Source organism: Cryptomeria japonica, chromosome 8, assembly GCF_030272615.1.
Source record: "Cryptomeria japonica chromosome 8, Sugi_1.0, whole genome shotgun sequence".
In the NCBI taxonomy this organism is placed as follows: Eukaryota; Viridiplantae; Streptophyta; class Pinopsida; order Cupressales; family Cupressaceae; genus Cryptomeria; species Cryptomeria japonica.
Window position 1 is genome coordinate 85,122,564 of NC_081412.1, and position 16,922 is coordinate 85,139,485.

Below are 16,922 nucleotides of genomic sequence, written 5' to 3' on the forward strand. Positions count from 1 at the left end.
ATGAGATGGTTCAGATAGATTTTGCTAGTGATAAATGGTATGCAAAGGAGGATTTGTATGGTGTTGCAAAATTTAGTACAACTACATCTTGGAGATGGTGGCCAGACTATAGTGGGTTAAATCCCACAATATTAGAGGAGAGTGAGAGTTGCAATTGGAGGAGGTGGTTGAGCTATGGTAAATTTGATTCCACTTTGAGGAAGTTGAGTATAGAACAGAGTTATTGAAAGAGAAGGATGCCTGATCCAGCTAGGTATTGGAAGAGAAGAAAGAAGAACATACATGAGGTATCAATTTTAGAAATGGAGTTTGTTGAAGATTTCTTTCAATCTAAAAGGGTGGTATTACCACTCAACTCCATTTTGTGAATCCATATTTACATTTGTTTTCTTATCTTGGGTGTCTGATGCAGGATCATACATGGTGTAGGGGCTATCCTCATCAACCAAAAATATGTTTTATTTTAATTTCCATAGTTTAGATGAATAAATGTTGTAGAGTGAATATTTTTGTAATAAAGGCCACATAATTTATTAAATATTTTGGTCAACACCTCATGTTAAAACTTTGTGTAAATTTAGATGCATTTGTTAGCATTTACAATGTCATATATTTCAAATAGGCCAACTTGGGTGTTGGATTTGGAAGGGACATAGTTACACCTAATGTGGATGCAAATAAGGAAAAATGACAAGATTTTGGGAGTTACAAGTAATAAAAAAGCATGTAATGCAAGTTGGGTGCCCAAGAAGGAGATCCAAACTTTCACTATTCTAGGAGTCAACTAGTGGAGTTAGTGGTATGGCAAGACAACTAATTTAAGCATATTTGAAGGGAAGTTGTAAGAGAAATAAATGGACATGTTGAATGCAAATTCAAAAGGAAACTGAGAGGGAATCCAAGTTTAGTGTAGCATTTATGGGAGGCTAAATTTAGCCAATTGAAATGTAATTTCATTTATGGAGTTGCATTTCATGGAGTTCATTTTTTTGGTTAATTTATAGTTTTAGTTTTTACAATTGAAGTGTGTGGGAGCTAAGGAGAAGGACAAATCATATTTGAAGCATATTTGTTTGTTATAGCCTCTTCTTGAAAGTTTTGAAGAGTTTGTAATCAAATTTACACATCTAAATGTGAAGCCAATATGATCATGTTATTTTTTTTCAATAAAAGTGGATTATTCCACTAAACTTTTTTATTAATGTTTTTTCTTTTTTTTTTACATAGGATTCAAAGAGCATACCAGAGGAAAGAACCCTAGGAAGAAAACCTCTAGTCACAGCTCATAAAATAAACCTATAGTATCTAACGGATCATGTTATTGTAATCAATACATTTTCATATTTAATTCAAAAGAAGTATGTGAGTTTGTAGAGTATTATAAATATTAAAGACCAAAATAAATATTATTAAATATATTTCATGACATGGCAGCAATAATAATAAAGGTTAATGCATTGAACAAGTTGACTTAGATATTCATGGAGTAATTTGCATACATTTGTCTCTCACTATTTCTAATAGTAAAAGAGCAAGGTTATCGTACATGCCAAGGATGATGTGAAGTAATGCTATAATCTAGCAATGACTTGCGCATAAATGGTGATAATTGCTCTAAGGCTTTGAATATAATATAAAAGGTTTTTTTAAAAAAATTTGTGAGGTATGGGATTGAAAAGAAGAAAATAATGATCTATGTAGATTAATAGAATAGTGGTAGTTTTGAGGCTTTGACATTAACAAAGAGAAATATATTGTTGTTGGTGTTTAGAAGTGAGGAATTTTTTTGAATTCTTAATTTTCTTCTTACATGGTTATATGTACGAATAATATGTGTTCCTTTATGATATATCATGAATAAAATATTTTTAAAATTATTGTTGGTGATCAATAAATACTAAATATAAAATACTGATAAAATGAACTAGGGTTCAAAAGAATCCCACAAACATAAACATAGTTAATTAATGAATAGGTTGCTTGATTAGAGTTTACATTATAATTCGCTTAAAGTTATTTTCTTTCATTTTTTTTCTAGCCAATATTTCATATATTCAGGGTAATGAGCAATCCCATGATGTCATAATTTTAGGTTCTACGAATCTACACCACCCTCATCCATATATTTCCTACTCCTCTACCTTTACATTTAATGTTATGCATAAATTTTATCCAAAACCATATGTTTGTTCAAATGATGGAGGGAAAGTAGATGGTTCAATTGTCGAAATGGTACCCTTAGAATCACTATCACACATACATGATTCATTCTCATCATTGCATGCCTCATGTGTCTTTTGTAAATATATTAATTCATGTAAAGAGATGGGATGGTCGTAAGTCTTTAAATTAACATGGTAAATTCTTCAATACCACATGACATGAAATCTAGTGGACCTACTAATAATCACCACATAAATCACCATTGTTAAGGAGAATATCTTATTTTATAATATTCTTATCGAGAGATGTAATTTTTATAATACATTTTTTGAAATTGTCTAATATTTGACATATGTTATATAGTTGAGGAACAACATATATGCATATTTTCTTCTTGTGTAGAAAAACTCCATGCATCTATATAAAGTGGATAGTATGACTTTCATAGCATGCAGTCATGGATGTCTTAAGAGAACATTGCAATATTTTTTGGGCATCACATGAAACGATGTATCTAGTGTGAAAGGTTTCATTATGGTTGGAAGAGTAGTAGTATTAATATAAGATATCCACACAAGGTCAAATCCTCTAATAGTAGGGTTAAATGGTTGTACAGTCTTTGTCATGCCTAAATTGTCTATGCAGTCATCAAAAGGACTCGTGATAAGATAATTTTTTAAATTTAATAATTAAATTAAAAATCAAAAAATAATTGTACTCTAATTTTTAATTTAACTATTAAATTCAAAAAACTATCTTATCACAAGCCCTTTTGGTGCTTGCATAGAAATTGTCTGTCAAGCTCACAATAAACTGTTTTAAGTAATCTTTATTGCATACGTTTAGATTATCCATTATCAACTAAATATTATTTAAAATTTAAATATCTTATGCCTCTTCATGATGTGCAAAGGTAAAAATTAATTAACAATTGACTCATGTGGTAGCTTAGATTTATCATCAAATGCAATAGTATGCGGTCCTTTATGACTAATAGATTCTACCAAATATGTCACCATTTGTGGAGTACTATTGGAATTGGTTTGAATCTTATCGAGTCTTTTTTCATGATACCCGTACAAAGAGGTGATGTGCACATTAGATCCCAAAGTAATATCTTAGCTTGTGTGTTATTTATTCCATGAATACTATCATAGTTCTTTAAAGTTTTATTCATATGTGTAGGCTTAGGAGGAATATTAGGTGTACTAGGAGGTAGGGTAGGTTGTTGTGAAGGAACACCCTGATCTCTAGGTAGTCTTTGATGTGTATTCCCAGCTATGTTATAATCATGTAAATTCTAGGAAGAACATGAAAAGTTAGTTTGTGTCCATGAAAATATGCTCTTATCATACGAATGGAAGGAAAGAGAGAATTGAAAGGTAAATCATGCTCAAAGGTATTAATACATATCTATCATGTCCTTGTGAGAAATATGTTTACAAAATGACTCATGAAATCATGGCGTGAATTCATAAAATAATTATAAAGAAAACAAAATGAATTAAACCATTGCAAATATTTACCATTAGGATTGATTCTATACTCACTGTCAATAAGATACCATCCTCTACATACTCATAATTGGAAAGCAAGAATGATTTAACATGTCATGAATTATTTGTAGTACCATAAAAAATCATCCTGTGATAGTTCTTCACTAAGGATAATAATGCCACCATGTAGTGTAGGAGAAGGCAATGTGGTATCAATATTTATTGCACGAGAAGCTAATGAACTAACATCAAGGTTTAAGCTATCGTGTGAGGTGTGACTATGTAAAAAACTATCGTGGGTATCTATAAGCTAAACATGAGATGTAAAAATAATGGCCATCATTAAGCTTTATATCATGTATACAAGAAGGAAATTCATCAAAATCGTATGAATACTTGGATATTGGGCTACTATGACATGTAAGAGAAGCATCAACAAGAGGTATAATAATGTCATGTATAAGTGTAGAAAGTTTGGCCATTATGCTAGATATATCACTAATGCATGATAAATTTTCATTGGGTATGTGCTCATCATTATCACATATCATAGGAGAAATAAGATTAATATGAGATTCATGGAGAAGTGAATAATGTCTAAAAGGAAAGAATCAACACTAACAAGACCAATGGAGGGAAAAGCTAATACATAATAAAATAACACCTCCATGAAAAATATGTCCTCATTCATTGCATTTAAATATCATTATAGTTTATATTGTGGAAGGAAGGATGATGTGTTACAAAGGATATGAATAAGTCAAAATTAAAAATGTAAGGATGCATAACAACCAAGGAAAATGATCCAAGGATAAGTATGCAAAAAGAGGTTAATAAAAACCATTAGGGAATCTAAAATAAAATTGATAAAGTTAGGTTAAAATCATAATTGAAAATGAAACTCTATATGTCAAATAATGATGAGCAAAGTGGGTACAAGCAACATGCAAAAAATGAATCCTAAACCATAGAGTAGAATTCAACAATAGAGCATGTAGAAGAAAAAAGGAAATAAACCCTAATAAAGTTTGAAATAGAGAATAAATAAGTAGAAAAAAATAAATTTTGTTGATAAAATAAGGTAAACTACTACAAATGTTAACCCTTCAAAGAGTACACAAATTTGATATTTATTAATGCAATATTTAATTATCTATTTAGAGATTGTATGGAGGAAAATATAAATCATCAAACTAAAATAAATAAACACATGAACACTTGATGTAAGTGGAGAAAACTGTTTTGCAAAAACTTCACCATCAAAGAGAGACACAATTATGTATTAATCTTTAACACAAGAGTAATTGAATGCACTTTCTCCATTCAATTTAATAGAATTTTGGCAACCTTTGCGTATAAGAGATATCTAATTTAAACAATTTTACAATACCATGGGCACTAAAACCATGATCCAAGAAAACATAAAAAAGTGTCTAGAAATGTCTAGAAATGATTTTAAAAATGCCATTTTTTAAGATGTTCCCCTTGAACCCCATGAGATCCCACCCCATACATAGCCTTCAGTTGCACTTGTGTGGCCTTCAACTACCCATGTAAGCCTTTGGCTCCAACTAATGAGGACAACAAGGTGGAGGGCCCTTTGGGTCCACTTGTCATGTACATAGGATTATAGTTAAATATCACAAAGTCCTAACAAATTTGAAAACCTTAATTAACATGGAAGAGTAAACCCTAAGGTCAAACCCTAGGTTGTTTGTAAGAATAGGTTGGGTTGACAAATAACATAAATAAATAAATTTACTTCATTTTTTTACATAAATAAACTAAGCTATAAGTAAATGAAAACAATAAACACAATTAATGTAGATTCAATCAAATCTAGCTCAACAAATATTCATTGAATATAAAATAAGAGGATAAATCCACTTAGCTTTGGGAACAAGGTGAATAATATATGTTTGTGTAATTCAAAATACATTTCCAATGGTACATGCATTCACACTCTTAGTCAAGAAGATGCCCTAGGCTTAGTGTAGTCTTATAAATTATTGTGGTTTAGGTCCAAGCCCCCTAATTTCAAGCCTAAGTGTCACAACCTTGATTGGATGTGCAAGAATGATCCTTGCCATTTAAGATTGAACTAACAAAATGTGTGTAGAGATTTATTCGCCTTTGCATTCCTTGTTTTTGAAGTTGTTAAGGTGGTTGTACAAAAACCTTTGAGTCTATTGCTAGATCATAATGGTCAAGTTCCATTAGGTCAACCAATTCAATACACTAGTTTTGTAGTCTTGAGTAATAATTATAAACAATATGAACAAATCTACAAATTGCTCATATGATTTTGATGTGTTTCTCTCCTTAATATATTGAAGTTTATTATGGATATTTCTTATAACCCTCTTATGTCTAGACGTATATTAATGGTGTAACAATTCATAAAAAATGCATACCAAATTGACTTATAAAGACTACTAAGAAAGGACATGCATTTTAGAGATTGCATTTTAAATTTGACATTCAATCTAGAATGACATGAATACGAACTTTTATTAAAATATTAATTTTAAAACAGGAGATGCATGCATGAAAGTGAATACAAATTTAAATAAAGAACACACCACTTTTCTATATAAAACAAACAATTATACACATAATCTCTAAATATATTAAAAATTAAATGTACAAATTTAACTCAACTACAAATTATGATATACATATTTAAACTAAATTCAAAAAAATATACACATCTAGCCATTTCAACCTTTCATACATGGATTTTTTTTTAATGGGTGAAATTCAAACACCTAACCTTCCATCTCTATTAGTATAAAATATATTATCATTCATTTTTTTAATTAATTTATTTTTTTCCATTTTAAGAAGAATCTCTCTCATAGGTTGAATAAAAAAAATCCTTAATCCTTTTCAATAACACGCAACAATAATGAGCTCTGATAAACTCTGGACTTTTATGAAATCGACCCAATAATCTCCTTCCCTCCCGAAAAAAACCCAATTCTTAATTTCAATCAGAAGAAACATATATTATAATATTTGTATGTATTGACTGGTGAATGAAGCAAAGGCAATGGAAGAACTTCTCTCACCGGACGAATTTGTTAAAGATGGATCAGTGGATCTCCATGGCCACTCTGTTATCAGAGCTCGTACTGGAACATTGAAGGCATCCCCTTTTATAATTGGTGTGTATGAACAAGCTCTCTTTTCTGGGTGTTTTCTAGGTTTACAAAATTATTATCAGCACTAAGAATGCTTCTGAAAAATCTGTGACAGAAAGTTGATAACACATAATACAGAAAGAATTCATCTCTTGGATTGATGTTTTCAAGCTCAACTTTTTATAAAAAAATTTACTACTTTGACAATTTGGACTACAGTAGCTGATTTACAGTAATATGAGTCCTCTGTTATGTCATGCTTTTATTTTTACAGTAGGAATAAGAAGAATTTTCTTTTGTATTTTGAGAGAAAAACAACTCTGTTTTATTCACTTTAATCTGTCCGAAGAGGGATCTAGATGTTAGGTCTCAAAAGCCAGCAAAAACATAGTTGTTTTGTTTCTGAATGTGTATCAAGAAAGCTTTTATTTTATGGTTGTTCTTTTGAGGATATTATTTTATGGTTGTTACTCACAGGGGTGGAGATTGCAGAGAGGTTTGCTCATGCTGGTATACAGTCAAATTTGATAACTTATCTCACAAATGTTTTGCATGAAAGCACTGCCAGTGCTGCAAGCAATGTGAACATATGGTCAGGGGTGCAATCCATGTTGCCCTTTTTGGGAGCTTTTGTTGCAGATTCATATTTGGGTCGTTACTGGACAATCATTGTTTGTTCACTCGTCTATTTGCTTGTCAGTATTCTTTACCTTCACAAAATCTTTTTACTTTGCATTATTAGCGATGGGTAGAGTAGTTTGGAACAAATTCCTCAACCAGTATAATGTCACTGTATTTAATGAAAGTTTGTAATTGAAAGGCAAAAGAGAGAGCTATTTTATTTTAGTACAGGCGAGGAGCATGCTAACACCTCAACTCAGTAGAACACAACAAACCCACAAAGATTCTAAAATAAAGATTTTTGCTACCTATTTCAAGCGGTTCCAAAATAACAGAGCACAATATCACCTAAACATACAGTAACAGAGCACTGAACCCATGATCTGGGTTCATGCAAGACAGGACAATTAACAAACCATAGTAGTCTGTTGGCATCTATATGAACAAATAACGATACGCATCGCTGAAGCGCCTAGATTACTCTGATGATAAAAACCCATATTGGTCCTTTGGTTAAGGACCCATATCTGGCTCATGTTAAAGAAAAAAAAAAGTGGGTACCTTGCCGAAGATCCCAGTGAGGCCTTTTGATTAAGAAACCATACTGCTAGATGTATGAATCAATAACAAGGAAGATGATACCGAGGTCAAAAACTCATATTAGCCTTTTGGTTTAGCATCCATATCTGCATGTGTGACTGTGAATCAATAACAAGGAATGAGGGTACCTTGCTGAAAACCCCAGTTTGGTTTTTTGGTTAAGGACGCGTATATACAAATTGAGGAGTTGTGAATATATTAAATCTTATTCTGAATTTGTGCACTCTTTGGAAATTGATTCGACTTCCATTTGCTTTCAAAATAGCTGAATAAATTTTTGTTTTCCTGTGTTTTAACCGTATCCGTTATATCCGAGTAAAATGTCATACAATGGAATATTACAGGGGCTAATCTTGGTGACTCTATCGGCCTCTCTCAGGAGTCTCAAATCGCATTTCAAGATTGGGTTGTTTTACTTTTCACTTTACTTGGTTGCTTTGGGACAAGGGGGTCACAAGCCATGCCTACAGGCCTTTGGTGCGGACCAGTTTGATGATGAGAACCCAAAAGAGAAGAAGCACAAAAGTTCATTCTTTAACTGGTGGTATTTTGTTACTTGCTTGGGAACCCTTTCAGGATTCACTGTGCTCACGTACATCCAAGATAATATCGGATGGGGTGTGGGATTTGGCATTCCTGCCGTTACCATGACAATGGCACTTCTTCTGTTCTTGTGTGGGACTAGGTTTTACAGAAACAAACCGCCTAGTGGAAGCCCTCTCACTCGAATCATCCATGTGTTTGTTGCATCATTCTTCAAGCGGAATGCCTCTATTCCTTTCCGAGAACAAAATCAGTTAGCTTCAATTCAAGAAGTAGAGGTTCTGAAGACAGAGTCAAGAAGACAACTATTGCAAACAGACAAGTTCGGGTGAGCATTCCATGCTACCATTTGCTTTAAATCTAATGCTCTTATTTTTAAGCAGAATGCTATTTTAGAGTTCAGGCTCAAATAAATGCAACAGAGATTGTTTTTATGTTTTCAAACTGGGGAATAGACCAAATGGGCCATTGTTTACTGATAAGGTTGAAGGGGTTTTCAAGTTGTTCACAAAGTTTCCATTACAGGTCTAGTCTATGCTACATGAATGGCATGTCAAACAAAATGGATGCTGGATTCAATTTCTCGACCTAGCATCTAAGCTGAAGGAAGTCAGTGTAGACAGTAATGATATTTGGGAATAATGCTAGGTCAAGTTTTGGAGTTTTCATTTGTGTTTATTTTAGCCCTATGTACTTTGGAGAATTTATTCGGTGAATGTCCTCATGTTGTCTTCAGGTTTCTTGACAAAGCAACAATTGAAGATGAATTAGACTTTGAATGCAAAACTACACGCAATTGGAGACTTTGTACAGTTCAACAGGTTGAAGAGGTAAAACTTATTCTAGGAATGTTACCTATATGGATGACATGTTTGATGTATGGCGTTGTCTTTGCACAGTCCTCAACGTTTTTCACAAAGCAGGGCAGCACAATGGATAGGAAAATTGGTCGACATTTTGTGATACCTTCTGCAAGTATGCAGCTTTTTACTAGCATATCTATTATGGTATTGGTCCCTGTCTATGATCGCATCTTTGTTCCCATTGCAAAAAGATTATCAGGGAATGAGAGAGGTATAACATTGCTCCAAAGGATAGGCGCTGGAATGTTTTTTTCTGCACTTTCAATGATTGTTGCTGCAGGGATAGAAACTCAAAGGGTCAAGGTAGCAAAGGATAATGGATTGATAGACAAACCCTCTGCAACAGTCCCGATGAGCGTTTTTTGGCTACTTCCACAATATGTACTTTTTGGCATGGCTGATGTGTTTACAGTGGTAGGAATGCAAGAATACTTTTATGATCAAATGCCAGACACAATGAAAAGCTTGGGTATTGCTGTCTCTATGAGTGTTATAGGAGTTGGTAGTTTCCTCAGTAGTTTCCTAATTTTGGTCGTTGAGAAGATTACTTGCACAAACGAGGAGCAATGCTGGTTTGCAAACAACTTGAACAAAGCTCATTTAGATTATTTTTATTGGCTTCTAGCTTCTTTGAGTCTACTCAACCTGGGCATCTTCATGACCTTAGCCAGCTGCTACAAGTACAAAAAGGCTGCAGCTACTGCCAGAGAACATTCTACCTAAAAACTAACTTTATGTTATATGTATGTGAGTGCCACTTGTACTTCTTATCTGTTTACTGTTGTATTTTGTTGTGAGAATGTAGATATATAGCCTAATAGGTGCTTTCCACATTGATGAATTGGGTTGTAAATCCAACAAATACATACTTTGTAAGGAGCGTGGAGGAATCAAACTCTCACATTCTACTAGAGCCCGGATGAAAAGCTGAAGATTCTATTGTTGATAGTTACCATAAATTCCTTCTAAAAAATGTATCTGTACCTTGCTTCCTCTGTATCATTCGTGCTTAAAGAATTGGAAAATGTTCAACATGATATTGCAAATCTTTTGTTTTCATCAACCATCTCCAAGTTGATTTTGTAGGAAAAAAGTTCATTGATCTATATAAAAAAGTAGTGCAAATATAATCTGAAGCAAAAAAATGAAAACAAAGATAACACAATTTTTCTCTGGAAAATCGCTACCTGGGCAAACATTAAATTTAACCTTGGCGGCTAAGTGTAACAGCTATCTCAATTCAAATTTAAATCTTACCTTTTCCGGGGAGAGTGGGCCCGTATTCAATTACGTCATCCAAACTGCAGTCATGACCTAAGCTTTCCCCGATCCTCCTTACGAGATCTAGCTGCCAAACTGTCAAATCAACTTATAGTTTGCGTGGCCTGAATGGGACATTTGGCATGCCAAGGACAAACATCCCTCGCCACCTTTGCTGGCAAATTTATTGCATATCCGTCCCTCATTATTTGGCGTTAAAGAGTGTGCCAGCCTACTTCTTCGCATTAGTTTTCTGCATTCTGTTCTCATTCTCATTCTCTTGCTAATTATCTATGTTACCCAGGGACGCGTCCCCAGTATTTTTTTCAGCCGTCCCCGTCCCGGGGATGTCCCGGGGACAGGGGACTCCTAGGGGACGTCCCCATAAATTCTGCATATAGACAATGAATTTAGACAATGAATTTTGACAATGAATTTGACATTGACTCTCAATTTAACACAAATTTGCCATAAGAACTCTACTAGTTCTTATATGTTAAGGTTCTATAATGGATATGTGCATGTTTTATCCATGTTTTCATATGAGTATTTTAAATTTCCTTATTTATTTTAATTTTCCCTACCTTTATATAGCTGTCCCCTAGCCGTCCCCAAAATTGGCAAAAAAAATCGCCGTCCCGGAAACACGTACCCCCGTCCCCTGCCGTCCCCGTCCCGGAAACTTGGGGTAACATAGCTAATTATTCCCAGAGTCCTGGTTTCTCCTTCTTGTTTGATAGCCTGCATTGCCATCTATGTCGTCAGAGCCCCCTTTCGGTTTCATTATGAGTGTATCCCAGACCCATCTCCTGTTTTGGAGCAGACACTCCAATTTCCCTCTCGGCGTCAACGCGCCAAGTTTCATTCCAAAAAATTACAGACCTGAGGCTCAAGCGCCGCCTCCTCTACTCGGATTTCCCTCTCATTTTGGCAGTCAAGATGATCTTGGGTAGCGGACACCTGAACAGAGACGAGTATCCTCGGGATAACACCAACATCTCCTCAAGGTTTGTTGCCTCACTGCTAGACCTAAAACTTGCCAAGCAGGCAGTTTGGACCCTCACCAAGAAGATTTTTCCAGAGGAGGTCACCCAAGAGCTCCAAGAAATTCTAAATAAGGCAATTCATGACTCTGGGGCTCCTCGGGCAGGCGATAGAATCCTATTCAATGCCCATGGAGAACTAATTAACTATTATCCTTTCCTGCTCGACCTAAAAGGAAAAGACTTGCATAGGCATCGGGTTTTCGCAGGAGTTGGCCTTGGCTACCTTAAATGGCGGTTCTTGGGAGATAATTCAGAAGACCGGGCAGAGAGGATGACCTAATTCAGTTGGCAAGACTCAACGACATTCTGCCTTTGAAAACAGAAGATGAAAACCCTCAAATGGAACAGGCATGCAGGGGTAGCGCTAGCAGGGGTTGTCGCGGGTCTAGACTTGGCCGTGGGAGTGCAAGGAAGGAGCACTTGCCATCTGAAGCCCACAAGGAAATTGCAAGCTAGGTTCCCTTTTAGTTACTTTAAAGCTTATTGTTTTGACCCTTGAGCAAGTATTTGTTCTTATCAGCATAATCTCTGTTAATAGGGCAGCAAGCTTCTGCCATTTAGACTTTAAGTTTTTTATCTATTTGCTATCTTAGCTCTGTAAACTCTACATAATCAATATAATTATGGCTTTGCCTTTATTGATCAAAAAAAAATATCTAACATACTAATTTTTTTAATTATTGCAAAAACTCAGCCATTCTACATTACAATAATGAATTTCTGTTACTTCACTCTTAAACATGAAGATATAAATAGACACATTGAAAGTAGTTTCAGACATTATATGAAATCATACATAAGATAGACATGAATTATCCAAAGTATACAACTTGGAATTTCAGTTTTTTAACAAGAATGTTTACATTCATTCCTTTGTGATTCACTAAGATATTATTTAAAGCAATTCTAGTATGAGCAATTTCCTTCCTGCAATAGTGTATTTTTTTTTCCTACAGATTCCTATTACTCAAAGAGGATTTGGATATTATAGAATTTTCAAATTGTTTTGGCAGTTAACTTTTTATTAGAAATTGACAAGTACATTTGAGCAGAAGCTGGTTTTCTTATGCCTCTTATTTAAAAGAGAATATTCATTTAATCTCTTGGAAATTGCCTTCAAGCAGGTATCTATTATTTACTTAGGATAAAACTTATATACCTAAAGAAACTTAACAAATGAAGTGCAATATAGATCTTTATGTAGTAGTTTAACCTGTAAATAAGATTTCTTTTATTGAAAAAAGTTGATATAGCATCATCTTGTCAATGGAAGTTTTGTCATCTTTGACATCAATTGCTAAATTTGTTTATTTCAAGTGAAGCATCTTCTTTTCCTTCATTAAAGTAACTCTACACTGCTCTTTTAGGTGCATCAAATTATATTGAGTTGTAATATTTTGATAGTTTAGTCCCTTTTTGGGAATGATACAAACTTGCTTTACTTGATTAAAACAAAGGTAGGTTGTAAGTTTCTATGGATTAGATAGGACACATATCTAGGATTGTCCTTTAGCATGCCAAGATGTTATAATCTAGTCACTCTTTTTATCATATTAATGTATGGTTATGAGAGTAGTCAACATGTAAGACTCATAAATTTTGACTAGTCGATGGTATTTTTGGAAATATTAACATCAATACCAATAAATAGAGGTTAGGTAGTTCATTGTAAGGTATGACGGTATGACTAAGTATTGACATAATTGTTTCGTTGTTTACATTTCTTGCTTTTTGATGGTTGTCCCTTTAAAGTGGAATTGCTTTCATACATACATTAGTGGGTATTTTTGGTCTCAGTGTGGTCTCCATCTGTTGTATTTTCTATATTGTTCATTACTATTTAAATGCTCATTTGAATGACTCTCTTACTCTAGATAAATGTTTGTTCTTCAATAATATTTTTGTTGTTAATATCAATTGTGTTGCTCCTTTTGTATAGTATTTCATTATGATTGATGTATGGTGAAATTATGCACTACAATCAAAGAAATATGAACTATGGATCTCTCAACTACTTGCTCCTTTGTATTAGAGAATGTGGATTGATTTTTCAACATCCCTTTGTAAGTGATATGCCTTTCCTTAGGCCTCTTAGTGTGGCTTTGATGTACAATTATTTCACATGACCAAGTTGAAAATTGATCCTATGACTTCCCATTAACAAGTTGGGATACTCTACCTCTAAACTATTGGTCTATTTGTGTTGTAGAGTGGATTATTTTTTAACAAGTGGGTGTCTAGAAAAAGCAAAAAAAACATCTTATTTAGGGATGAAAGTCAGTTTATGTAGATTCATGTTCCTTTAATTAGCAAGATAAAAGAATCACATCTTTCGTGTCCTAAATCCTATAAGTTATTCATTTTTCCTTTCTATAAGCTTCTAGAAATGTGGTTCTCCTCAAATCAAATGCACTTAAATAATGTGCATCTTGGAATCACTTTTACATTTGAGGATCCTCATATCATAAGATTCCTTTTTAAGATGTTACTTTTGACCAAAAATAAAAGCTTTAAACTTGTCTACATAATTAACATTAATTAGATTCTCTCTTTTATTTAATATAAAATGTTTTAACTTTGATTAGTGAGAAATATGCAATATTTCTTTAGCCCAACCTTACTTTATTATTATTTTTTAAGATCAAATGCAAGAAATTTGTTTATGATTTGTTAGATTTATCATCTTTCATGGGTAAACTTCTAGATTTGTTTATGATTTGTTAGATTTATCATCTTTCATCGATAAACTTCAATCTAGACTTCTGTTTAACTTGTTGAGAGATGTAGTTTTGGGTTGCTAAATAAAAATGTTTAAAATTCTCTTTTAAGATGTTAATTCTAACAAAAAATAAAAGAGTTTAAACTTGATTACTTAAATTTTGTCAAACTATAAAAATAACTTTATTTAGACTCTTATCTTTTATAAAATAATGACTTAAACTTGATTGGTAAGAGAGATGTGCAATATTTCTCTAGCTCAACCTTATCTAACTATCATTTTTTAAGATCAAATGCGAAAAATATTGTTTACGATTTGTTAGATTAATCATTTTTCATTGGTAAATTCCAATTTAGACTTCCTTTTAACATGTTAAGAGATTTAGTTTTAGGCTACTATGCTAAATAAAAATGTTTGACATACAAACAACATGGTTTACAAATTTTTATTTTTTAGGGCCTCTTTTATAAACCATTTTGTGTTTGGGATAAGTGTCAACAATTGATAAATCTAAAGCAAATGTTGAGCACAAGAAATATACAATCTAAAAAGGGGATTTTTATCTTAAAGGTGAAGTGAGAAGTAAATTAAAATAATAACGTCTATAACTAAATATGGTGCGATCTTCTAGAAATACATATTTACAAGTTATGTTGTTCTCAAAGCTTTGAATGTCTTTGTTTTCGAGTAGGATGCTACTAAAACTAAGCAAAATCCATTGCAATAAAATAAATTATCTTAAAAGCAAGTGTTTATGTATCAATGAAGAATTAGGTTTATGCACAATTAGAAAAAATGGCCCCACTTCGATGGAAAGGACTTGTAGTTATTATAATCAAAATTAGAATGATACGATATACTAATTGCAAGAGATCCAAATATATGTAAACTCCTCATTATTAACTATAAGATCAATCCATTAGACTTGGTACAAGTACAACCACCAATTTAACAAGAAAATATCTTGAGCCTAACCAAACCACAACCACCATCAGTAAATCTATATACAATATACTATAAACCAACATTAAACTTGCAAAAGGAAAGACAAAATATATTGTTTGAAAATCTTGGGATTGGTAAATCTATCCTTGTCCCACATATTTAGATAATGATACTTTATCTCCTTATTTAGTGATCACTTTAATTGAAAGTTTAGGTAGCTTGAACAAGAGTCACACAAGAATCATACAATTTAACTCATTTATTTGATATTTTTCGTAAAAATAGTTAAAGTAGACATTATAGCTATATTTTTAATTTGTTATTTTCAGCCCATCAAAAAAATCAACAATAGATCTTAATATGTTTGTTCACTTATTGACATTTTTTTTTACCAACACTTATCATCTAGGAAGTGTACACTTGAAATAGAAGTGTGGGCTTGTAACATAGGAAGTTAAGAGTATCTTTTACTTTATTTAGCATACTTTCTTTACATGAGTTCTCATAGGCAACATATTGCAAAGCTTCCAAAACGAAGGCTCATAAAAAGATAGGTTAAATCACATGTTTATTAGTTTGACAATTTTTTCTTGTGCTCTTCTATAGTAGCATATGACTAAAACCTAGGAAGATTTTAGACCTAAAGATTTGATACCATGCTATATTATTCACATGTCCACGATTGTTCCAAGAATAAACTCTATGAGCATATAATAGAACACAAAAGGGACAAATGAAGCAAGAAAGATTGTACTCCAAGGAAAAAAGTGTGAGAACTCTTACCCCATTTAGTGACTCGTTGAGATTTTGTGGGGCCAAAAGCATCTTTAAGAAGGGGGTTGTGATCCATAAGGATCTCGAGAAATAAGATATTTGATAGGTTATTTTTTTCTCAAAATTATAAATTGTGAATCTAACCTCAAGAACTAGTACAGTGAAATTGGGGAGCTTCATGAGAGTGTTGTGTTGCAGTTGGAGCTTAGCATGGATTGATTGGTTTTAGGTGCTTATGGGTTCTTTGGAGGCTTGGGTGGGACTAGGAGATGTCTTATTTCTTGAGATCATGCTTTAATATGAGTACTCTTTGATGAGGTTTTCAATAGGAAATTTGTGGATCTTTCACCTAGATATGGATGTAAGTTCATGACGGACTTATAAAGGAGATTGCTCTTGGAGTGAGTCAGGATGAATTGGTTATCTTGGAGTAGCATTCCCATTCCCCACTCTTGGTCTAATCTGAAGATAGTCATTTGAGGGGCATTTTCCCATTCTATTTTTAGATGCATTATGTCAAAATTTGTTTTATTTTCCCATTCTATTTTTAGATGCATTATGTCAAAATTTGATTTATTTTCCCATTTCTATTTATGGATGTAAATTTATTTTCAAGAATCCAATAGACACAAAGTAAACATGTTCATAGTTTTAGGGGTATCCAAATGTTTTCATTGCTACGACTTCTAATCCATGATCATTCTAGGAGGCACTAGGCATTTTTAGTGGGAAATTGCAATGCAAGAGGA

The 16,922-nt window shown here is 33.1% G+C and overlaps 1 protein-coding gene across 1 annotated transcript; it reads left to right on the top strand.

Moving 5' to 3' along the window:
• The first annotated feature begins 6,544 nt into the window (after positions 1–6,544).
• LOC131038438 (protein NRT1/ PTR FAMILY 5.10) lies at positions 6,545–10,488 on the top strand. The gene is made up of 4 exons (XM_057970878.2): positions 6,545–6,826; positions 7,280–7,497; positions 8,368–8,894; positions 9,303–10,488. Exons 1-4 carry the CDS (start codon positions 6,712–6,714, stop codon positions 10,150–10,152), a joined length of 1,710 nt encoding a protein of 569 aa, XP_057826861.2. The 5' UTR covers positions 6,545–6,711; the 3' UTR covers positions 10,153–10,488.
• Positions 10,489–16,922: the final 6,434 nt, after the last annotated feature.